We start from the raw sequence: 23,452 nt of genomic DNA, 5'->3' as shown, positions 1-23,452 counted from the left end.
GCCACCACCAAAACAAAGCTGTTTCACTGTTTCTTTACTTGGCAGAAATGTTCTCAAAGTTGTCAAACTGACACATTTAACTTTTCCAGTCAGTGTTCTAGTCCAAATGTGGCTCAAGGATTAGTTGTTGTCAGTGCAGCGCTGAGCAGAGTACAGCACAGCCTTTTTACGCAGCAGCTGAGCACCTCTTGTTCTCCACGAGGCACTGATACTACATATTCACTTCTCAAGTGTCACACACAGAGGGCCTCGAACACACAGTGTAACAGAACAAGACGTTCACCTCCAAGAGAGAGGGAAGCACAGGGAGAAGGAGACAGGGAGAAGAAGCAAGAAAAGCAAGTAGAGAAAGATGGAGACAAGAGGGACAATACTCCCTGTTAACTTCTCAAATGTTGTGGTCTGTGAAGAGCTTGGAAACACAATGTAACAGGACAAGACGTTCGCTTTAGAGATAATTAGAAAGCGAGTGGAGAGCAAGGGAGGCAGAGAGAGAACGGGGAGCATCCCAGTGTGTGTGCAGGAGAGATAAGTGATTTTTCTGACAATCAATGAAAAGAATAAGACAAGAAAGACACTTTCAGTCATACACACACATACACAGAGATACACATGCAAGCACACAAACACATCCAGCTTCTTTCTTTATACTTTTTTTTTCTTGTTTTCCTTTTTTAACACTAAACATACAAATTACCAAGACAACGTGAGATTTTAGACAAAACATTGCTACTTTAAAAGAGCTGTTTTTCTACCCCTCTCCACACACACACACACACACACACACACGCACACACACACACTGCACGTCATGGCATGTGTTCATTCGCTGTCTGACTCGAGTTTCATTCATAATTGAGGAGGTGCTGGGTTTTGTGAGCCTGTGCATTCACATTATAGTGAATTTCCTTCTATCCCTACTACACTGTCTCAGCAGCATGGTACTTTTTTCTGCCATCTACTTCTCTTACTATATACAGAGCAGTCATGTATGCGTAGCTCATTGAAAGTATATGGACAGCTGACAGAGTGGAGACATTGGTTGTTTCACGATAGGGGTTGCAGAGATTGGCAGATCGTTGTATTGCAAAATAAAGCAGCAGAAAATAGACAGCATTTGGTTGTGGTAACATGCAAGTGAAATGCTAACTTTATGCTACCTTTGTATGCATACAGCTGTGTATGTGTGAGACGCACAATGGAAAACACAGCTGAAATGATTTGGTGAAAACAAGCATTTGAGATGTGGTTTAGGCTGTTCTTAGAGGGTGCATTGTGTAACAACAGTATAAGAACTCATTAAGAATGTAATAGAAACATATTAATTGTGTTGTACTTAAACAATACATGCGGATATGACAGTGGTGTGGCATACACCTGTTACATCAGTGAGAAGAGGAAGTCCAGTTTGATTTAAACATCCATTAACTTAAAGCCAAAACAAAATATCATGGCAGAAATCCTCATATTCTCTTTAAATGATCATGAAGTGGAAAGATAGAATATGCTGTTCATGTTACCTGGATGTGGTGTCTGCACTTGTTTGATTGTCCCACACAGTGCACTGCTGGGTGATGTTGTGTAGGGTTGCTGGACAATCCTGCAATTTTCTCTGGGAGCCCTCTGCGTCAGGACCCCTGCTGTGTTAATTCAATGACACAGTGCTATTGTTGGTCTGAACACAGCATAAGCCTTTGTGCCACCACAGAAACTCAAAGCACACAGTTTCACTCCTTCCTTACATGGAAGGATTTTTTTCTCAGTTAAATGTTTACCACTCCATCCCACCTGACTGGTATAATAAATGTAACAGTCACAGTTCCACATGTAGGATATCTGGTGTGCAGATACAGACCTGCTGGTGTGATCGCTGTGATCATGTGATCAGAGTCCATGCTTTGGTCACACTGCCCTCTGTATGTTGACAGGACAAATACAAAAGGGACCAGGCCTCAATCGTCTTTATTACAAGTTTGAAGTTTGAGTTTTGTTCAGTCTAAAGAGCCTCTGCGCCTCCTTATCCAACTGCTTCAACGCTCCTGAAGTTTGTTGTTATTAACTTGAGTTTCTAATTCTTTTAACTTGCTGAGCCTCTTTGTGTTATCTTTCTTTTTACAAGGAGGTAAAAAAGTCTACTTGATTCAAACTGCCTTATTCTGCCTTACTGTTTTTTTTTGTTTGTTTTTTTTGTTTTGTACTGTTTTATCATCCTTTAAAACTCTTTTAGCTGCAATTGTATGAAATTATACTAAACAACTTGTATAAGTAATTGTCCACTCACTGGAGTGAATCAGTTCCTTTTAATAAAGGCCTATATTATCTCAAAGAAGAACACAATAATATTGCAGTAGCAGCAGGGCAGCAATGTATAGAAAGCTGAGACGTTTTCATGTAGTCTGCAGTCTAATGTCTGGTACAACTAAAGGTACATTTGTTTTGAAAAAAAATAATGATAACAAAAAAATATTTCATAAGAGTTTAATTTAAGTCTAGTCTAGTCTTATATCTAGACATTTTCCATGGTTTTCTTGATAATAACCAAAATCATTATCAAGAAAACCATGGAAAATGACTAGATATCAGCTCTTAAATTGTACTCTTATGAGCTATTTTTGTTGTTATCATTATATTTGTCCAAACAAATGTACCTTAGAGACATTAGAGAAAACAAGGGTGGTCTAATAATTTTTTCCATGACTGTATATACAGTAGTTAAACTAAAAATACTCAATGCGGGTGTGTTTGATGACGAACTCTTTTTTCCCTCTCACTAAATCCTGGCATCTGATTCTAAACACATCTTCTCTCCCTGTTTATCTGTTTCAACACAAAGGCGTAAATCCAAGTCCTGAATGCCGTGTCTTTCCGTGCCTCCCACTGTTGACTGTCCAACCAAGTGCTCTAAACTTCATGCTCTCCTTCTCCCTCCCTCCATCTATCCATTTTTAATGTGAGCATGGCAAAGTCTTTGAGAGGAAAAGAGGAGAGCAGAGATGAGCCACACGTCCCAATGAGCTACACCGTGCTACACATCTCTCCTTTTCTCTTCTCTCTCTGTCTGATTGTCTCACTTTCTTTACCTCAGTTCTCCTTTCCTTGAATAATGGATAGTTTAAAACCAGACACACTCCTCCCATTTTTTCGTCTTGATCCTTCTCCTCAGTAAGACCTCAGGAGGTCGCTGGATAATGGTAGCACATGTGTTGTCTGTTCGATCTAATCAGTGTATCTCAGACTTGCTCCCTTACTGCTCCTCCCTCTTCATTGTCTTCTTCACCTTTTCTGCCCTTTTTCAGTCTGTTTTCTTCAATCTGGCCGAAGAGAGAGAGAGAGAGAGAGAGAGAGATTAAGAGAGAGAAAGAGAGGGGGGGAGGTTTCATCAGGTGAATGCTGATCTGCAGTAATGACTGAGAGACAGCGGGGGGATTATTGTGCAATACTGTCACGGGTGTTGTCTGGAGCCTGGAAATACAAAGTGACAATATTGCATGATAATCCAAGGGTCACTACAAGGTCACCATTGCTTTTATGAAGCAGTTGCCATGCCAGCCACTGTGGCAGTTGTTATTGAAGAATACACATTAATCAAGTGCTCAGACAGTCAATCCCTAAACACAAAAATCCCAGTTATTGTCAGTGTTTATAACCCAACATCCACATAGTGCCTCTGGTTACAACAGAAAAGTATGTACTGCACAAAATGATAAGTGGAAGGTTTACAGAGATACTGAGAGAAATTCACTGTCAAAAGAGAAATCATTTTCTCATTGATAGTAGCCTCAATGGCCCATTATTCACCATATTCACAAAGATGTTTTGTGTTTTCAGCAACTGGTACAAATATCACTTTCTTTACTACCACTTTTACTGTTATTTTTATTTCATACTATCATTCTCACTGTCATGGTTACAGCTTTCACAACTTATTCAAAGCTGAATGCAGCTTGTGGGTGCTGTTAAAGGAATACTTTAACACCCCCAAAAGGATCATTTGTATATGAGTTACTCACCCTGTGTTACCTTGAATAGAAAAAAACTTTGTGTTTCTCCCCTGCCTTCATGTGATGAATCAAAGAACAGAGAAAATTCATGTGCATTTTCCGTAAAAATATACCATTTAAAACCCTTTCATATCCCGCACTTGCACAGGTAAGAAGTGCACACTTGTGAATCTTGTTTTTAAAAAAAAATATTTTAGCAATTAGATTAGAGATTATATCAGCTTTTGATTTTTTTGTTTGGGAAGTTGCAACAAAACATCTTGACAAAATGAGACTTTGAATATACTGCGCAGGTTGTGTGAGTCTGTAAATATTTTTTAAACAATTCAGCTGTTGTTAAATATGGCTCCCATTTACGTTTTGGAATAATTGTTTACTGTTGTACGCAAAAAAAAAAGTATTCTATACAAATTCAAGGTGGTGAGTTATTGATATACAAATGACTTAAAAAGTAATTTAAGAAATCCTCAATTATTGAGGTAAAATTTGAGGCAAAGTGGGACCAACAGAAAGACAAGATACCCCACTTACAGAAGGATCATGCCTAACAGTGCAAGAGTAAACGTAAAATTTAATTTAACTACTTTGCTCCGGAGGTGGCCCCTGTGACGTAAACTTGAGTAAAGTCAAACTGAATTAGATCTTCTGTGTTTTACTGATTCATAAACGACTTTGCATAATGTACTTCAGCACAGATTTAAACACTGCAGGCCACAGCACTTGTTTTCTCTTTCTTAAGAGGGTTAAATGAGGTTGCATTTAGCTTCGCTCCACTGACTGTCATCTAGTCAGACAGAATGTCATTCCATCTGGTTTCGACTGCAAATGAAGAACACTAAAGTAGGATACATTTTAAGAATATATGGGTAAATTGACAAACTACATCAAAAGGAAACAGAACACAGACAGGCAGACACGCATACACATTTCAGCCGGTGTTACCTCCTCTGGCCTCTCCTGGCTTACTGTGCCGTGCCATGTCGTGCCTAGCCGTGTGTTGTGATGCGTGGTCTAGTGGGGCTAACGGAAGCACATGTGTTGTCTGCTAACTCTGATTAATGTAACAGACTATACTCCCCCTTCCCTCTCTGGCTTATTTTTTTTTCGCTGGCCGCCCCTCTGTCCTGGCTTCACCTCTTATATGTATGTCTGCACTCAGTCTGCGTTCAAAACCCGGGCCCAGAGAAAGCAAGAGTCATTAATTTATAATACAGTGCTTCTCCTCTCGTGTTGGTATAGCATATAGTGCATTGGAGTCTATAAAGTGAACAATGCAAGTTAAAATGGTACCATAGTTTCAGGACTCATGAAAGTTCAAGTTGCTGGCACTGAAGGGTCAAAGTAGCTTCTTTATTGTTATTCCTGTTATTATTACATTTCCAGCCAACATTGTTTTTGCTGGTGATTCAAAAGCAATTTAAGAATATAAACCATAAGTCAATTGACAATCCTTTGTAAATTTAGGTATGACTTTTTTGTTTATAAATCTATACATTGATAAATTGCAAGGGCACAGACCTTAACCAATGCATGCCCTATCTTGCACTATTCTGACTTGAGGGGGCATTCACACAAATCTTTCCAATCTGGAGCTCATTTTTCTGATTATTCAAAACAACATGCAAGCAGCACAAATGGACTCAATGTTAACAAAAGCGAAACATAGTTATCGTATCTGCACCATGATTGTGATCTGCTCCCAAATTTTCAGTTTTATGAAAATTGGGCCTGTAGTTTCTCTGTAATCCTGCTGACAGACAAACAGAACCAAACTGAAAACGTGAACTCCTTGGCAGAGGTAAATATATGTATATTTCAGAGTTTGCAGTAGTTATGCAATTAGGTACGAGTGGGAAATATATGATTACCCTAACCCTGCTACACTAACCAGCACTAATAGTCATTTGATCGAAGGTGATTGGCTTAACAGTTATAATGTAAAGTATGTTGTGTTGTATTTGGGAGATTAATGGGAGAGTAATTTAAAATCTTCCCATTTTTTTCAGCTCAGCTATCACCATCATGTTCAATATTACCTTTTTTTTGCTCCAAACAAGCTAATGTTAGTGAAGGTAATGTTAGTTGTCAGTTAGCTATGTGGCTGTTATGGTAGTTAGTAGGTGTGAATATTTTGTAACAGCTAATCTCTAAGCTTGTTTTTGTAAATCTCCACTTTGTATACAAGAATTATAGCAACCAGAAAAAAAAGTTTTTGTCTGCAGAAGAATAAAATTGAAATTAATTGGGTGTTTTACAGTCTAATGCACATTTCATGGCTCCACATTATCCCGACACTAGAGCAGTTTAAAAAAAGATTGTTAAGATAGTGGAGATGTGCTGACGACTGTGAAAAGCTACCTGGCTGCAGTCACCAGTCAGTTCTGCAGACGAGCTCAACGAACTTTACGCAAACACATTAAGACAAGTATGCTGATTGGTTAACTCCCACATGACCGAACCCCCCACCCACACACACACACACACACACACAGAACAAAACGGACACAGCCAGTCTTCTGCATGCTGCTCCTCAGGCTAGTTGTTTGTTGTTATGTGTGCCGTGCCGTGCCATGCCGTGCTGTGCCTCACCCTGTGTTTGGATGTGATGTGATGCATGGCCAAGTGCCGGTCGAGGCAGCCATAGGTGATTCTTTCCCTGCCACTGCCCTTTCCCTGCTTCCACGCAAAGGAGCAAGTGAGGTAGGCGGCCAGGCAGACGGGGGAAGGAAAGGCAAGGGAAGAAAGGATAATGTAACGGGAGGACAGCCAGTCAGCCGACGAACATATAAACCTGGATTATACGGGGGGGTATAAGCCCTCACGTTATTATAGTCCCAAATTCTTATTACTACCCCCATGCCTCAATCAGCCCTCTGACACATGGGTCAGTCAAATCCCTCCTTCCTGCACTTTGTCTGCTCTGCTGACTTTGTCCTGACTTTCTTGTGACTGTTGCTGATCATTTCAACCTCTGCTGTCTGCATGCACACATCTGTCATGTGTGTGCGAGTGATTGTCTGTGGATTCCTATCCGCTACTCATCCACACACAACCCAGAAACTGGTCATCTCAAACACTTTGATTCATCCACTCTACAGTACAGTAAGGCCCTGATCTGTCTGCCCCCTCCCTTCTCTCCTCTCTGCTACTCGCACGCCTCTGCCCCCCCTCTTGCACTTCCCTCTATCCCTTGTGACCGCTACTACCCCTCCCTTTTCCCTCCTCCACACACACCCAGTTACACACATACACACCCAGATAAACAGACATAGAAACATATTCATTCACAAAGACACGCACACCGTGCCATGGTCAAGGAGCTTACACACGTACACACAATATTCACACACATGCCCACATCTACACTCATGCTCTGGCTCATAAACACACACTTGTCATGTGATGTGTGGTGCGCCATGGGGTCCAGATGAGTGGAATCTCAGTGTTGGCTCTCGCTACACTGAGCACCACAGGAGGTCTTTATCGTCGCAAAAATCAACAAAGCCACAGTCACGAAGCGCCGTCTCGATCACACACACAAACACGAGCACACGCACATGTGCACACATATTATCTGCGCACATGCGTCCAGGCATATTCATGCACACACCAGCAACACACAAAAAAGCCCCCCCCCCGCCCCAAAAAAAAGTGCTCACATGAACACACAAAGTGACAAAAGCTCACAAAAACATTCTCGTTTTGACACGCAACGACAAGAGCACAGCTGGACAATGTTTTCAGTGGGACACGTACACACACACTTCACAAGCTCTCACGCACTGTCACAGTCCAAAAAAGAAAATAATTTAGGAAAATTAGGGGAAAAAAACAAGATAAGTCCCTCAACTACTTAATCCCTTCTTAAATGCTTGCGTGATCTATCGTGTCTGTGATTTCACAGACAGACAGAGAGAGAAGCGGGATGAAGTGCCAGCTAAGCAGATGGAAAGGAGAATGCATTTGTTAGATTGAAAGAGGGAGAGAGAAAGAATTTGAAAGAGAAAGAGTTTAGATGGATCCAGGTATGATGTGAGGCAGCACTCCTGCCTTTGTTATTTCCTCTCTAAATCCGCCACCCATCATCATATCACTTGATTAAACCTAATCCTAATGCCTCTAATCCTCTGGGCACCCAAAAAAATGCCTAAGTGCCTTGTAGTCCTCCATAACATCTCTCAGCAGAATTCAGTCTTTGCTGAATTTTGCCTCTGTACAGTATTTCTGTGACTTTGTTGGCAAGCGTGGGTTGTAGTTTTTCGAGCCTCCCCGCTTTCAAAATTACACAAGGGTATTCAGTTTTTTCAAGTACTGAGGATTAGAGAAAATAAATTGTTTAGGCTGTCTGTTTGTGAAGATCTGTTGGGGCCTGCTGTCTACAACACTCTGTTTGTGCTGGCTTTGTATAGACTGTCTCTCCTTTAGTAAAAGCCTACTTATCTGATAAATGCAATTATCAGACTATTTTTTTTGTCAGATTTCAGCCTATTTGCAAGAATAAATGTTGGCATTGTATTTTTTTCTCTTTTTTACAAACCACAGATATGTAAACATGCAACCTGTTCTTATTGTGATGCAGGACGACTGCAAACAACAAATGTGACGATCGCTCTCTTAAACACATTGTTTAAACACTTTAAAAACACTTTGGTTTAAACTGAATCCCCAATTAAAGTTCCTGGGATGGTTGGTGCTGTCAACCATTGTGCCACCCACGTCTTTTAACATCAAGAAGCATTTCAGATAAAAGTAACTGTGGTTTGCAAAAACGTAAAATGCCTTTTTTTGCTGGGTGACTTGGCTTAATGTTAAGGATCGGCTAATTTATTGACTGATGTGTTGGCCATTAAGTACAAAGACACTGTAGTACAGAAGCAAAAGATATGTGATGAGGTGGCGCTCGGCCGGGAAAACTATTTCCAGAGTGGCACCAACTTTTCGGTGGTCTCGAACCTTGAACCATTTACATCAGGGGCTGGGGCGGGATTATTGTGACCAACAAAACAAACTACATCGTGTTTCATTTATTTTATTTTGTTTGTTTAACTGCAATGTGATCAATGCAGGCTAGCATTAGCGGGCTAGCTTTAGCTTACAACAAAGGCTAACATTAACATCTTATGTTCAGTGTTAAGTAAGTAATAGCTGTCCACAGCATTCAAGACAAGCAGCACAAAGGTGTTGTACCAGTCGTGGTTGGATGCCAATAGGCTTGCAAAGTCAAGAACACCATTTGTAAAGAGACAATGTAGTCCGCCATTGTTGTTATTATGCTTACATAGAGCAGAAACATATACAGTGACCTATTGATGTGGCTCTCTAGCCCGGTGAAAAGCAAACAGGTTCCTTAGAAGCTTCGCAAGTTAAACCAACAGCAAACCAGCACCGGCACCAGTCCAGCACTAGAACTAGGCTCGCGTTGGTTGAAAAGGCGTCAAGGAAACTTAGGCCTTGTAAGAAGGTCAGTAGTAACCAAAATATACAAAGTTAGAGGAGCTGCTTTATTCGGAAAAGTGAGAAAGTGTAATCTGCTGAAACAATAAAAATCACTCAATCCTAGTTGTTTTTGGTCCCTTTAAGGGCCTCCTTTTGTTGTCAAGAAATAAAAGTAACTTTGCTGATAATATACCTCTATAGCTTCTCAATAATGTCTGTACTTCATAATATCCTTTAAACAACGTTTTACTTGAATTCATTTGGATGAGGGAACTGCGTGCTTTCATGTGTGGCCACTCATATACAGGTACATGGTTGCTACATTGTGTTTGCACAGTGCATGTTTGTGTGTGTATGTGGCTGCATCAGTTTTCAGTCATGGAATGCAATATTTTGGGCTGTGTATGAATATGCATGCATGCATGTGTGTCCAGTGCCTCTGTGTGTAGCATAAAAGGTCCGTGTTCGTGACAGTGACCCACCTCTGGTGTTTTGATGAGACAGATGGGTCACGGCAGCTGTAGCTGAGGAGGCGGAGGTGGACGAGAGAGAGGAGCAGGAAGATGAGGAGGGGGGGGCGGTTATTCAGGAAGAGCAGCAGGAGGACAAAGAAGGACAAAGAGGAGGAAAAAGGATGCAAGGAGGAGATGATATCAGGGGATAAGATAAACGAGGAGTGCAGAGGTGGCGTGAACGTATAAAGAGAAGTTGGGATAAAATGAGATCTTTGTGTCATGTGTCTTGTCTGCGTCTCCACCCTTCAGTACATGAGACAATGAGCGCAGACATTTGCACACAGACACACACGCAGACAGTCAGGGAGTTAAAAAGGCATCACGTAAATTAATTATGTTTCTCATCTTGGCAAGACACCAGCCACCCACTGAATGCCCCCACCCTGTCGCCCCCACCTGCGCCACTCCACCCCTCCTAAATGTTTCACATCAGGCGAGAGGTAATAGCCCCATGTTTAATTGATGGAGCATGGAGGCTTTGTGGCGATAACATGGTCTGTTGAGGAGGTCCAAGTCCCAAAACACGGACACACACTCACACATGGAGCAGTCTTGGTACCTGTTTGGTGTAGACACATACTGGAGGTTCAGTTGGTGGATGATTCAGCTCTGGAGCTTAGTGGTTAATGACTGATTACTAAGACTGCTGCAGTACATCACTGATGTACCCTGAGGCATTATGCATGTTTTGCCTAGTTACATACAGCATGTTGACTTTATCATAAACTTGTTTGTAAAAGATATTCATTAACTCTATGTATAATAGAATAACCATTACTAGATTAATTCAACTGATGTGCTGTGAGTATATAAGCTGTTGGGAAATTTATTTGTTAAAATTTGTTTTAAACCGTTTTTTGGCAACAGTCCAGCATGCTAATGGAGTCAATCAAGAGACAGAATGAAAGACAGATAAGAGAGACACAAGGGGAGCCATAGAAGTGTTGTGCACACTGGAGGACAAAGAGGTTTTGTGTGTAGAAGAGAAGCATATATTGGCTGCTGGCATGAAACATTTAAAGGACAACAAGACCTTTTTCCTCCTCTCGCTCATCCCTTTTTCTCCTTTTCTATCACTTCCATGTTTCATTCAAACTATCCTCGTGTCTTTTTTCTCCTCTCAGGTATTTTTTACCAGGCATGTGTGGTAGTAGCCGTGCGTGTGTGTCTGTTTGTGTGAGCGTGTGGAGGGGTTTGTTTTGTGGTTTGAGTGCTAAGTGAACGTGTCAGTGCCCAGGGCAAGGGGTCCCCCCCAGGGGCTGAACTCAGTCACGGGAGCACACAACCCACTGGTGGCACAGACATTCTGCCCTCAGGGTGTGTGTGTGTGGGTGTGTGTGTGTGTGTGTGTGTGTGTGTGTATATGTGTGTGTGTTTATGTGTGTGAGCAATTGTGTGAGTTTCCTGTCTGTCTGAAGATACTTATGTGAGTAAATTTGCCTTTGTATGCGTCTGTCTACGTCTGTGTCTTTTGTGTGTGCCCGTGCACATGTTTGTGCTTGTATCAGTGTGGGTTTTAATGCGTGTATCTGTTTGTGTGTATTTGGATATTTTGTGTGTGTTTCTGTTTGTGCCTTTCATCTGCCCCTTTACGTGTGCAAAATGTGCTTTTGACTGTGTTTGTGTTGGATTGAGTGTTGGAATGAGTGCAAGAAAGCTTGCCTCTTTGTGTGTGTGTGTGTGTGTGTGTGTGTGTGTGTGTGTGTGAGTGTGTGCGTGTGTGTGTGTGTGCGTGTGTTTCAAGCCATAGCTAAGGCACGATTCAGCCCTCAGGTCACTTTAACATTGTGTATTGCCCCCTTGTTGTCTGTCTTCATGACTACATCACTTGCATAAAGAGCACACACACCCACCCACTCACTCACCCACCCACCCACCCACCCACACACACACACACACACACACACACACACACACACACACACACACACACAAATTTACATGCATAAGCATTTTTGGATAGAATTCAACCCCCTTTCACAAACCCAGTCACACAAACACACACACACACTTAGTAGTTTTTGCTGTATCTATGCCTGCAGGAACCATGAGGACATCTGCACAGTAAACACTAAAACCCCCTGAGCCCCAGTCCCAAATATTGCTCACACTTGCACGCACTTACTCTCCCTGGCTCTCTCTGTCTGTTTCTCTCTCTCACTCATACTCACACACATACATGCTCGCACTGCAAACAGATAATAGCCGATATTCTCCAGAGTGCATTCTGTAGCAACAAAATGTAATACATTGTTGTGTTGTGGATATTTTTCTCCCTGCACCCACACTAATACACTCCCTCCTCTCTGTCCCATTCTTCTTCTCTCCATCTCGAGACCTTCATCAGGGAAAACGTCTGACACAGGAGAATCCAACACCTTGCAGGGAGATCCATTAGAAACGCTTTATTGTACAAGTATCCAAATACATAACTCAGTGAAGAGCACGAAACAGTACAAAAACAACAAAAAATCTAATCTCATGCATTTTCTTTCCTTGTTTCTTCCTTGGACTAAAGAAGAAGTGAAGAACAAAGAGAACACTATTAAATAAATACATTACATTCAGATGTGTCAAATAGGTGGAGGGTAAGAAGTTTTCTGCACTTTTTCTTGTCCAGTACTGAAGGTTCTGTGATTGCATTTCTTGATGTGCGCACTTAGTTGACTAAGTAATTTAAATGTTGCTAGCCTTGTAGCATATATGTACCATATGCTCCAGACTAACCACCTCACGTTCTATGAATCAATAAAGTGGGCTGACACCAGCTAGCTCAATGAATCAGACTTGCACCCTTGATACTAATAATATAAGCAATGGCAAGACTCTTCTTAAACTTAAATCCTTGCTGGTGTTTCATTAAATATTATTGAATGAATTGCCATGACATTTGGTACGGGTGTCCATGTGCCCCTCAGGATAAATTGCTATCACTTCGCTGTTGCTAGACTCTTCATCTTAGCACCATCATCAAGTTAAATGGTCTTTGTCTAATACTTTGGTTTCTGACCAAATTCCAGCAAAACTACTGACATTCACATCAGCTTCAGCTGTACCTTGCACACTAATTAGAAAATGTGGGAATGCTAAGCAAAGAGGGTAAAAATGGTAAACATTACTGCTGACATTGCTCTGGGCCCCTTCAAATCAAATCAAATCAAGCTTTATTTATATAGTACTTTTCATACAAATGCAACACAAAATGCTTTTAAAAAAAAAGAAAGAATAAAAACAGACAATAAAAATGACAAAACCCACCCCTCCCATCCCCACATAAACATCTGTATGTACACCTACACATACATCCACACACACGCACATAGACAGACACACACACACACACACACACACACACACACACTAAGACTCACACACAGCACATATTGATTGACAGTGTAGAGATATGGCAAGGCACCGAGGATCCAGATGAGGAAAAAAAGCCTTGTTATTATTTGCTTGCAGTGGATCTAAGTTTGTGCAGCCTTCTCCTTTTGTACCTCAGAGTGTACTCTGAGCACAGTGCTCTTCTAAAGTGTTATTCTGGCTGTCTTTCTGTCTGTCATGGCTGCTAGAAGACAGACTCTCGCTGTCCTGAAGACATGTGGCAGACATAATCTGCACCTTGACCTTGACATGGATAGACAAGATGCTAACACAAAGCAAGACGGTAGGTGGGAACAGAGAGAGAAAATAAGTTGTGGCTGATGGGAGACTGAGAGACAGAAGCTCTATCTTCTTAAATGCATCACTTGTCAATCATTTGTCACGTCAAAAGCACTTTCAAGTGTTGCTGTGTATTTTGTCTGTCTGTCTCGTCTGCCACCCTGTCAGTCTTTTCTCCTTCTCTCTCAGTGTTAGGAAGAAAGAAACGAGAGAGGCAGAGATGGAAGAATTCATACAATGAAATCAAATTCAGTGCCTTTTAGGAAAAAGAATTTCAAGCAGTGACTGGCATTTAAAAAAAAAATCTATCTCTGTCCTTCAACTTGGATGTCTTTCTAAGAGTTTAGACTCTTAACATTTGTTGTTGATTTGTTTTAGTTGTAGATCCCCACAAAGGACAAGACAGTGGAACTACCAAACACACTTTGAAAGACATCTTAGTATAGATTTCAGTCTTCAGCCTAGCTTTTATTCTTATTTTAATGTAAATTATGTTGATTTGAATATAACAAAATAGTCCTAAAATTTGCATTTGCATTCCTAGATTTAGAAGGCATATTTGTTTTCTTCCATTCTGTAGATAGAAATTGACCTACTTTGCATTTCATTTTCAGCAGTATTTTAACATTTGAATAGAAAGACATACATATATGCAAACAGTAAACACCATAGGTTTGACCCTGCTTTGGATTTTAACTGTTTATCATTGTTTATTCCTCTCTCTTTTAAAGCCCAGACACACCAACCTGACATCTGAGAACTAACAGTAAAAAAGGCTAACTGTTGCATCTCCTCACATTCTGTCTGGGCCAGAAGGTTACCTAAACACACCGCAATGACTACAACCAACAGCCAACTAGCATGTACGTTTTCGAGCCTGCATGAGAGGAAATACCTCTCCACAACAGCAGGTAGAGGTACTTTGTATTCAAAGTAAAAAAAGAAAGAAAGAAAGAAAAAAATTCAAAAAGGGAAACTCTTTGTAGGCCAACCCGGAAGTTACCATTGCCATGGGGCCTATTGAGAAATGGAATTTTTACTTTGGATTTTGGATTATTGCAGAAAAGAAAAGAAAAATAAACACCACTTTTATTATGTTTGAAGCGTTAATGCAGCTGACAGAAGTAAAAGGCTAACATTATGCTACTAACTACACCACGGTTGCATGACTTCACTACCGTTATGCATCAGACGATCTCCGACAAGCTAACCAGCAGTTTTGACAAGCCACTGAAACTGTAGCCTAAGAAATTGTTTATTATGCTAATCTACAATCTACAAGAGTTTGCAAGAGCACTGAAAAACATGACTAGAGGCTGTGAGGTGGACTAAAGAGAGAGTTGTGGTTCATGTCCAGCATGATGACTTTAATGTTTAAAACCACTGTAGTCTCATTTAGCCACTTGTTAGTAACTGCCTTTTAAAGGACACGTAAAAACTTCCAAATTCACAAGTTGGGCTAACGTGTTTTATGTCGTACAACAAAACACGAACATCTCTTAAGCTGGTGTTAACCACAGATCTTTTTTCAGACATCTAACCACCAACCCATTCAAAATCTTCATTGAGTTTGAGACGATAGACCCCAGGGTGCTAAAATGCTAACTTACCATCCGTGTCCTCTTGACCTTAGTTTTTTGCTTGCTTTCCTCACTTCCGTTTCTTTTCTCGTGCACTGCAAAACACTGCCCACTGACCACCCAAGATTGACAGATGGCAGGCCATCAGCCTGTTGTGTCAGGGCCTTTTTCCTCTTACAAGGATAACTTAAACAGGAAGAGTGTAATTAAACGCTCCAAAAAACAATCAATCTATGGTGCTGTGGGCCTGGGGGGGCAGAGAGAAAAGGTCATGGGGTCACCAAAACAAATAAGTAAGTAAGTTAGTTTAAGCATGAATGTGTGTTTAAGAGCTGTCTTTATTAGAAAATGCCAGGTCTGTTGTGAGTAAATCAATAGGTTTTTATCCTCTTTCTACACCAAAGTACACACCACTTCTGTTATTAGTTTTTGAGACATTTTAGTCACACTCAAAACAAGTGGATGACCAAATGGACAAAGGCAATCATACGGCCTCTGAACCTCATCAGCAGTTATTAAATAATCTATTCGGTTCCCCGTTGTCTTCCCAAGAATGCTGGCTTTGTTTGCTTGTTTCTTTCACCTCGTTTACATCATGTAGTAGTCTATTTGGATCTTTCTGACATGAGAGCTGTCAGCATGCCATCCAAATATCAGCTGCCGCTCTGCCACGTATCATCATGAAGATGAAAGCTCGGGGATGTGATCTTATCCCTCATAAGCCTGAAAGAAGTGACAACAGCTTGGAGAGAATAAACTGACATTCATAGAGAAAGGAAGATAATTTTGGGAGATGTTTTTTCTAACAGACAGCAGTAAAAACAATATCTGAAGCAGGGATTAGAGTATCTGTGTTCCTCTGCTTTGAAGTGCTGACAGATAAAAAGATGTTTTTGACACCGGCGGTTGCAACAGATTTTTATGGATAACGGAGCCTGTAGTTGTCAGTCTAAATGTTTTTATAGACAGCTTTGATACTTGAGTTGTAAAGGCCCCATACAATAAACCAGAAGTGAATGCTATTTCTAGTTACACTCTCAGTTTTATTCCCTGATAAAATTCAAGATAGCTGTTATGATATTTACCTGACACACCTTAAAATCCTCATAATACTTACCTAAAGATATTATCATTTGATTTAATTGTTAATATATTTTTCTAGGGAAACACTCACCATTGTGTCTCATCAGAGCAGCGTATAAGCTGTACGGTACATATATTCGTGTTTAACGTTTTGTGTCCAGGTAATGCTTATTCCAAACAGTCTTTACCATTCAAACTAACAAAACAAACAAAACTAAACTGTCATCACAAACAAAGGGTATTTTATTAATCAGAGCATCCACAATATTTACTCAGAATCAGTAGGGATTTAAAAAGGTTGAGAACCACTGTCCTAGAATAAGGGATGTTTTTCCGTACATATATGAAACATAATCAAAAGATAAATCCAACTCATGACAAAACTACGAGCACTGAATGAAATAGAAACCAAACACATAATCAGAGATAATTGTGTCTATTTTCATCAGCTACTGTAGCCTGCCTCAATTGCCTCAATAGCATGAATAGAAAACATATTTTCTCAATCCTGTTTTAACTACGACAAATGACTAGCGGGTTTACAGTGGGCAGGGATCAATTTGAAAAAGTTTTGAATCTGATATCAGTTGTGAAGCTGTTTGCTTATGCTTAATAAAATCTGATCAAGCACAACTGATCAAGCACATTTTTGCCTTGCATTACTTGCTTGAATAAGGCCACTTGACAAGTATTCCAGGAAAGCCAGATTTGCTAATGGTTGTGCTCAGTATCTGTGTCTATGTGATTGGTAGTAAAATACAAAAGATAGCTGGAATCAAGTAGCAAATAAACATTTTTAAAACTTACCACATCATCCCATGGTTTTGCATAGTTTTGTCCAAGCCAAGCAAGTCATTTGTTGTTGTATCTCTGTACAGTACTGACAATGAGTCATAGAGCTCTTGGTGCCAGAACATGGTGACAATAAGTTGTTACTCCATTTCTAATTATTGGTTACGTCAGGAGAATATCAACACTGATAGGGTTTCCTGACACACAATTTGCTTTTGCTGAAGTTGAAATATAATTTCATACTGCCACATATTACCGTTGCTCTTGATAATTTGCATTAATTTGAGTCTTTATGTAAAAAAATTCGCTTTGCATTTGGTCTGAATGTATCACCAATAAATAATACCAAACAATGTGATTTGAAAACAAGTTTTCAGGGGGTTGCAGTTGTACTTTTATTGTCACTTTAAAATAGTATTCTTATAATCATTTCCTGTATTTTCCCCTTAGATGGAGCACAGCGAGACAGTCTGTCGTTACTGCGGTGTAAGCTACCTCATTTACCACGAGTTCCATCAGCTCCACACCCGATTGGTTCAGATGGAGGAAGAGCTCCAGGAGCTGAGAGAGACCATCCAGAGAGAGAAGGCCCAACGAGAAGCACTGGAGCTGGGCAGGCTGGAGTGGGAGAGGGCAGTGCACCTGGAGGCACTGAGGCAGGCAGAGGAGAAAGAGAAAACCGTAAGAGAAGACATAGAAGAGAGGAATAAAGACACAGAGAGAGCTCTGAAAGACGAGTATGAAAAAAAAATTGAGAAGATGAGGCAAGAAATCAAAGATGAGTATCAGAAAATAAGCAAAGAAAAAGAGAGACAAGTGAGAAGAGAGCTGGGAGACTTGGAGGCGGAGACACTGAGGAAGCAGCGAGAAGAGCTGGAGAGGAGGGCCGAGGGGAGAGAGAAAGTTCTGAGTGACGCACTTCAAAAGGCCAATAAAAATTTAGACGAGCTGAGAAAATACTTCCAACAGCTGAAAGAGAGGTGAGGTTTATGTGTGTTTGTCTGTGCTTCCCGTTCCTGGTGTGAAATGATCTCTAATGCCAGGCTTCATGTGGGCAATTATCCTGTGAGTCATGCTCTTAGCACAAAAACACACAAACACACTCAGACAAATCATGTATGCCACTCGCTGTTGTGTATGTGCATCTCTGGTACAGACCTTGTTGTATAATTATATATTCCAATATCAACTTCAACACATCATTCAATAACTAGAAAAGCAAACAGAAATATGAGGCTTGGCAAAACATCTTAAGGAAGTGAGGGTTTTTTTTCAGGAAAGTTGCACTGATTAAATCCCAAGTGATTCAATTCGATTTCCGTGAACTGAGACTGTTTTACAATACGTTATTAGGTTTGTTTACTGGAATTGTCTTGCTCAACAACAAAACATTCCTCCTGTTGTAAGCAGGGTCTGGCTTAATATGGGGGAAAATAATGTGTTTGTGAACACAGTGTTTGATAAACATCCTCCTCATTTTATCAGAGAATGTCTTTGTTGGTAAAAAACGTAGCAAAAATAGACCACGTTGCTGCGTTTCACTTCGACTCAGTGTCCAGAAATGATACATGAGGGGGCAGACTTTTGTTTCAGGATGTGTGGAGGTGTTAGGTTGACAAAAGATAACCCTGGCAGTTTCACAATGAAGCAAGAAAGAATATATTGTGGGCTGATGCAAATGTATTTAAGCAAAACTCTACATGCTGGGCTTGAAAATGATTTACTCACTCCTACCCTCATACAATGGGACAGGACTCCATGATATAAGTACAGAATAAAAATGTTTTTGTGACTGAACATAACTTGTCTCCTATTCCGTGGCAATGTATTAACCTCTTAAATTAAATGCACCTCAAGTATACTCATAATAGTGGCCGCCTGGGAGAGGTCTTGGATGGCACCATGTGCAATGCATCCCAGTTGTTGTTTCACCTGCAGGGCAATAGGTAACTGCAGCTGTCAGTGGTGAAACTGCTCTTTAAGAAACTGCAATTTTTTTTTACTATCTACAGATTGCTATGTAGTATAACCAGCCTCAAGACTGCAAACTTCACACTGTTCAGTCCACACCAGGGATGGGCAACTTAAATGCTGGAGGGGGCCACAATTTTTCATGGACACTACCACAGGGCCACATATAGGACCGTGCACTTAACCAGATATGATGAAACTGCAATTTTAAAGATGTTAACAGTGCAGTAACTTAACATATTTCATGCTCAAATGCATGTATAACAGTATAAATAAGAAAACAAATGGTTTAAAGCAAATAAAAAATAACCACTTACTGTGATTTTTTTCCAATGCAAGAACAGCAGACCAACATTAATTGCAAGAAGTAATTTTGTGCATTTTGACACTGCACTTTGCATGTAGTTGTACTAAGGGCCACTTCAAGTGAGGGTGCGGGCCGTATGTGGCCCCCGGGCCTCCAGTTGCCCATCCCTGGTCTACACGGTTAAATGTACACCTGTGAACAGATTTAGAGGCTCATTCGGATCCAACCTCGCAGCACCTGCAGATGGTCACCAGTGTTACCATTAAAGTAACACGTGAGCATAGACTGTAAAAAACGTGAGACATGTTGGCAGTCACTGTTATGCAGATATTTCAACATCCTTTCAACTTAATGTGTGAATCATCAAAGAAAACTTTGTTTTCCAAAAGACATACTTGACCAATACAAAATAGTCGAGCATTATTATAGGAAATAACCTTAGATATCCAGTATTTGGGATGTCCCGTAAGTCTCAGACCCTCAGCATTAAAGAGGATATTCACATAAAAATTAAACAGTCACAGAAGCGGAAATTGAATGACTATTTTCTGCATTCACAGTGCTGTTAATACGCCTGAATCGTCAGAGCTGTGTGGTATGTTATGATTTAAAAATAATGGGTGCAGCTCTTTCCTTTTCTATTCATTACTATGTCATCATTCACTGCTATTTCTCTCCCCACCTACACATGTTCTGTATCTCAGCTGAATAGAACAAGTTCAGTCATGTTCTCTGGGGGCTGTACAAAGCTATTCAAGGGAATGCACTAAGTGTAGACCAAAAACAGTCTCATAAATAGGTGTTATATCATTGGTATCTATTTTTGTGAACACTTATTAACGTCAGAGCTTACTTTTATAGCAAATGCACAAAAGAACTATACCGCATGTATTGTCAAAATGTAAGTAATTGGGAAGAATTTACACTTTATTTATTCTTTACATTTTGTGTGTACTAGTGTTTGTATTGTGCAGTTGAATTAGGAAGGTGATGGTAGAGGTATTGTTGTGTTTTTGCCACTAAGTACAGCCAATTTTAGTGAGAGTTCAAGTCATGTATCTATCAGTACATATCCAGTTACACTTTTATAAAACATGCATGTAGGTTTACAATTGAAAAAGAAATTTAAGGTTGCTGAGGATTAACAATGAATGCACCATAACTACTGCCAGCAGATAGACTGAATGACACACTTTTAGCAGGCAGGCTAACTCAGCATTGACCAGAAAGCAAAAGTGTTGTTATATAGTGCCGTTGCATATTTTGCAAATTGCATGTGTGTTGTGAACTTGAAAAAAAAGATAAAAGAGAGATTATTGGTAACATTTCTAAATATAAAGGCATATAACCTATAATAATAATTGTATATAAATAAATTGGATTTCCCATCCCAAATTTGGTGCACACTCATTTAGTTGGGAAAAGGCATCTCCTGGTTTTATGCCAGTGAGACCCATGCAAATTGTTGAATCTTACCATCGCTAGTGTGTGTGAGTGTATATGTGTGTTTGTGCAGCTACCCACATTAAGTGACATATGGTGTGCAAACTCACACATGCACACAGGTGGTGAAGATTCCTATTCCTCACATCAGCTTTTATAATGTTGGTAATCAAATAGCAGGTGTCTGTAATCAAACAGCCATCAAAGGCTTAGTTAAGTTTCTCGGGTAATATGTATGAAATGTTTGCATGCCATGACTCATGGGAATGCTGAGGATAGCTGAAAACTTCTAAAGACTGTCCTGTTGACATACAAAACAATGACATCAATCTGAATCCCTAGTCACACAAGTGTATGCAACCATGCACGCACACCTGCAGCTTCACTTTGTTTTGTTATTCTGTAACTCTATGCCTTGTCTTAACTTCAGAGCTTACAAAGATAGACACAGGTCATCCACATACTTACGTTTCATACACTGTTTAGATTTAAAAAGAAAATAATAATTTGGATTGGATTCTGTACCCATGAGTTTTTCTTAACTCGTGTTTATTCCTTTCTCCTGTAGTTATTAGTGCTAGGATAATAAATCAGCTGGGCTGAAGCACAATAAACAATCTTGTAGAGAAGTGAGGAGAGGTTGCTGGTATGTAGGCCAGGAGAGCTAATTATGAGAAAGAGGGGCAGGTGTGAGTACAGGACGGCATCAGAGCTGTGTCCTAAATAACTATATTTAATGAATAGTGCATTATATGTGCCATTTTATTGGCATGCTCGTATTCTTAGCAGTACTCGTAGTACTCATCATTTTACATAATCACTGACAGATGTTGCACGATGGTAATTTTCACATCTGACATCATGTGGTGCACTACATTGTGGCACTGTTGGCAGAAAGAGTTTTTGTTCCATTGTAGAATATTTGAGGGAACTGTACCGTTGATACATTTTAGACTCAAATAAAATATGATATGAATTATTTAGGAAGTAGGTAGTGATTTTGGTCACAGCCAGTGTCTATGGCATGAACACTAATTTCGGCTAACAAATGAAATGACTTACTGATGGAGTTGCCTACACGATACAAAATGTTGATGATTCATTTATGTCTGAAATCTTGATTTACTGCTCAGTACAAAGCAAACTTTTGAACACAAATAAGTGTTGAGTCTTGTTGTTTCATTTGTGTTGTTGTCTTGTATTTATTGTTGTTCGTTTGTTTTTAAATGTTCATCTTTTATTTTGTGTTCAAATAAATTCTCAAAAAAAACCTACTAATTGTCTATTATATAGGAAGCAAGTGAATGAGTGAATGAGGGAGTGATTTTTGTGGACACCTGGAGAAGTTAGGTGCCAACAAATACATTGGTAGCCGTGGATATGTTGGGAAATTTAGAAGAAGAAATTACAGTCCAAAAATTTCAGAGCCAGGCTTAAGCATTTGGTATGGATTAGTTCATAGTGGGCATTTGGCTTTGATTCTCTGCAGTGTTTGTGTGGCCACAGCCGGTATGCTCATATGGCTAGCTGGGTTTCAGGTTGTCCGTATGTTGTTATGTGTATGGTAGCCTGGTGGGCCAATCCAATATCTGCTCTAATGTAAGCTGATTATCTCTCACATACACTGCCTCCTCATTGAGCCAAAAACACACGCAGATACACACAAACAAACACGTCGTACACACAGTTGTGCTCTGGAGCCTTGGGGCCAAGCGTGGGTCAGGAGGTCAAGGTTCAGTCAGATAATGATGCACGACAGAGTGATGTGTGAGAGGCCAGCATGGACTGACAGCAGTTGATTATCTCCCCTGCTCTTTTGTCTTTCTATCTTTTTAAAAAAATCTCTATCTGTTGCTTTATCCATCTGCTTTTTATCAGCCTTAACTATCTGTATGTATATTCTAATGTTCATTTTATTTCAAATAGGAAAGAGTTATTTTGTCATTTTGAGTCTCATAATTATAAACTAATTTGCTTTATACTTTCTTTCACTCTTTTCTTTTTCTCTCTGTCGATCCCTAAACACTCACACCAGAAATTTGCCAGTACAATTGTACGGCATCACCCACACAGGTGGTAATGAACCGATTAAAAGGCAAAAGAGAGAAACTGAGAAAGATAGCATGCGAGTGGGAGTTAATGAGGATGTTCTGAATGGCTGGCTACACAGCAGGAGTGTGACTCTGTTGTTATGTGAGATGCGTTTATGATTGACAGCCCTCCCCTCCCTTTCTGAGAGACTTAATACAGCTTTTGTTGGGAGATTATGTAATTTGCCATAAAAGGACAATAGATTTTTCACAGGAATGGACAGAAAGGTTTCTAGCCTGCAGGGAACTTGGTTTTTCCAATACTCTTTCTGGACTTTTTCCAGTTTTTCAGGGATCCTATTACTGACCTCCACCCGCACATGCAACTACAACAAAACCCACACATACAGGTTCTTCCTATATCTGACTTAGGTGTTTGATCCAGTGTTGGTCTGGCAGGATGAGAGAAGTGCTTGAGGTGTGTGTGGGTGAGTGTAGTGGGAGAGCCTGACTGATAGCTCGATAAGAACACACATACAAACCAAACCTGATTTAAATGTCACCTGTCAGACAGCTTGTGTGTTCATGACATGAGGGTTTGAGAGTGTGTGTGCGTGTGCATGGCAGGTGT

At 40.2% G+C, this 23,452-nt stretch overlaps 1 protein-coding gene across 1 annotated transcript in view; it reads left to right on the top strand.

The window, feature by feature from the left end:
• lekr1 (leucine, glutamate and lysine rich 1) overlaps positions 1–23,452 on the top strand; it is an 89,705-nt gene that overhangs the window by 7,745 nt on the left and 58,508 nt on the right. Inside the window, exon 3 of the mRNA XM_059332154.1 lies at positions 17,521–18,050. Within this exon, the coding sequence (XP_059188137.1) occupies positions 17,521–18,050 (530 nt within the window). The remainder of the gene's footprint in view (positions 1–17,520; positions 18,051–23,452) is intronic.

The sequence above is a fragment of the Centropristis striata genome, chromosome 4 (assembly GCF_030273125.1).
Source record: "Centropristis striata isolate RG_2023a ecotype Rhode Island chromosome 4, C.striata_1.0, whole genome shotgun sequence".
Classification (NCBI taxonomy): domain Eukaryota; kingdom Metazoa; phylum Chordata; class Actinopteri; order Perciformes; family Serranidae; genus Centropristis; species Centropristis striata.
The sequence above is the reverse complement of the archived record's forward strand: the minus strand, read 5'-3'. Positions and strand labels throughout refer to the sequence as shown.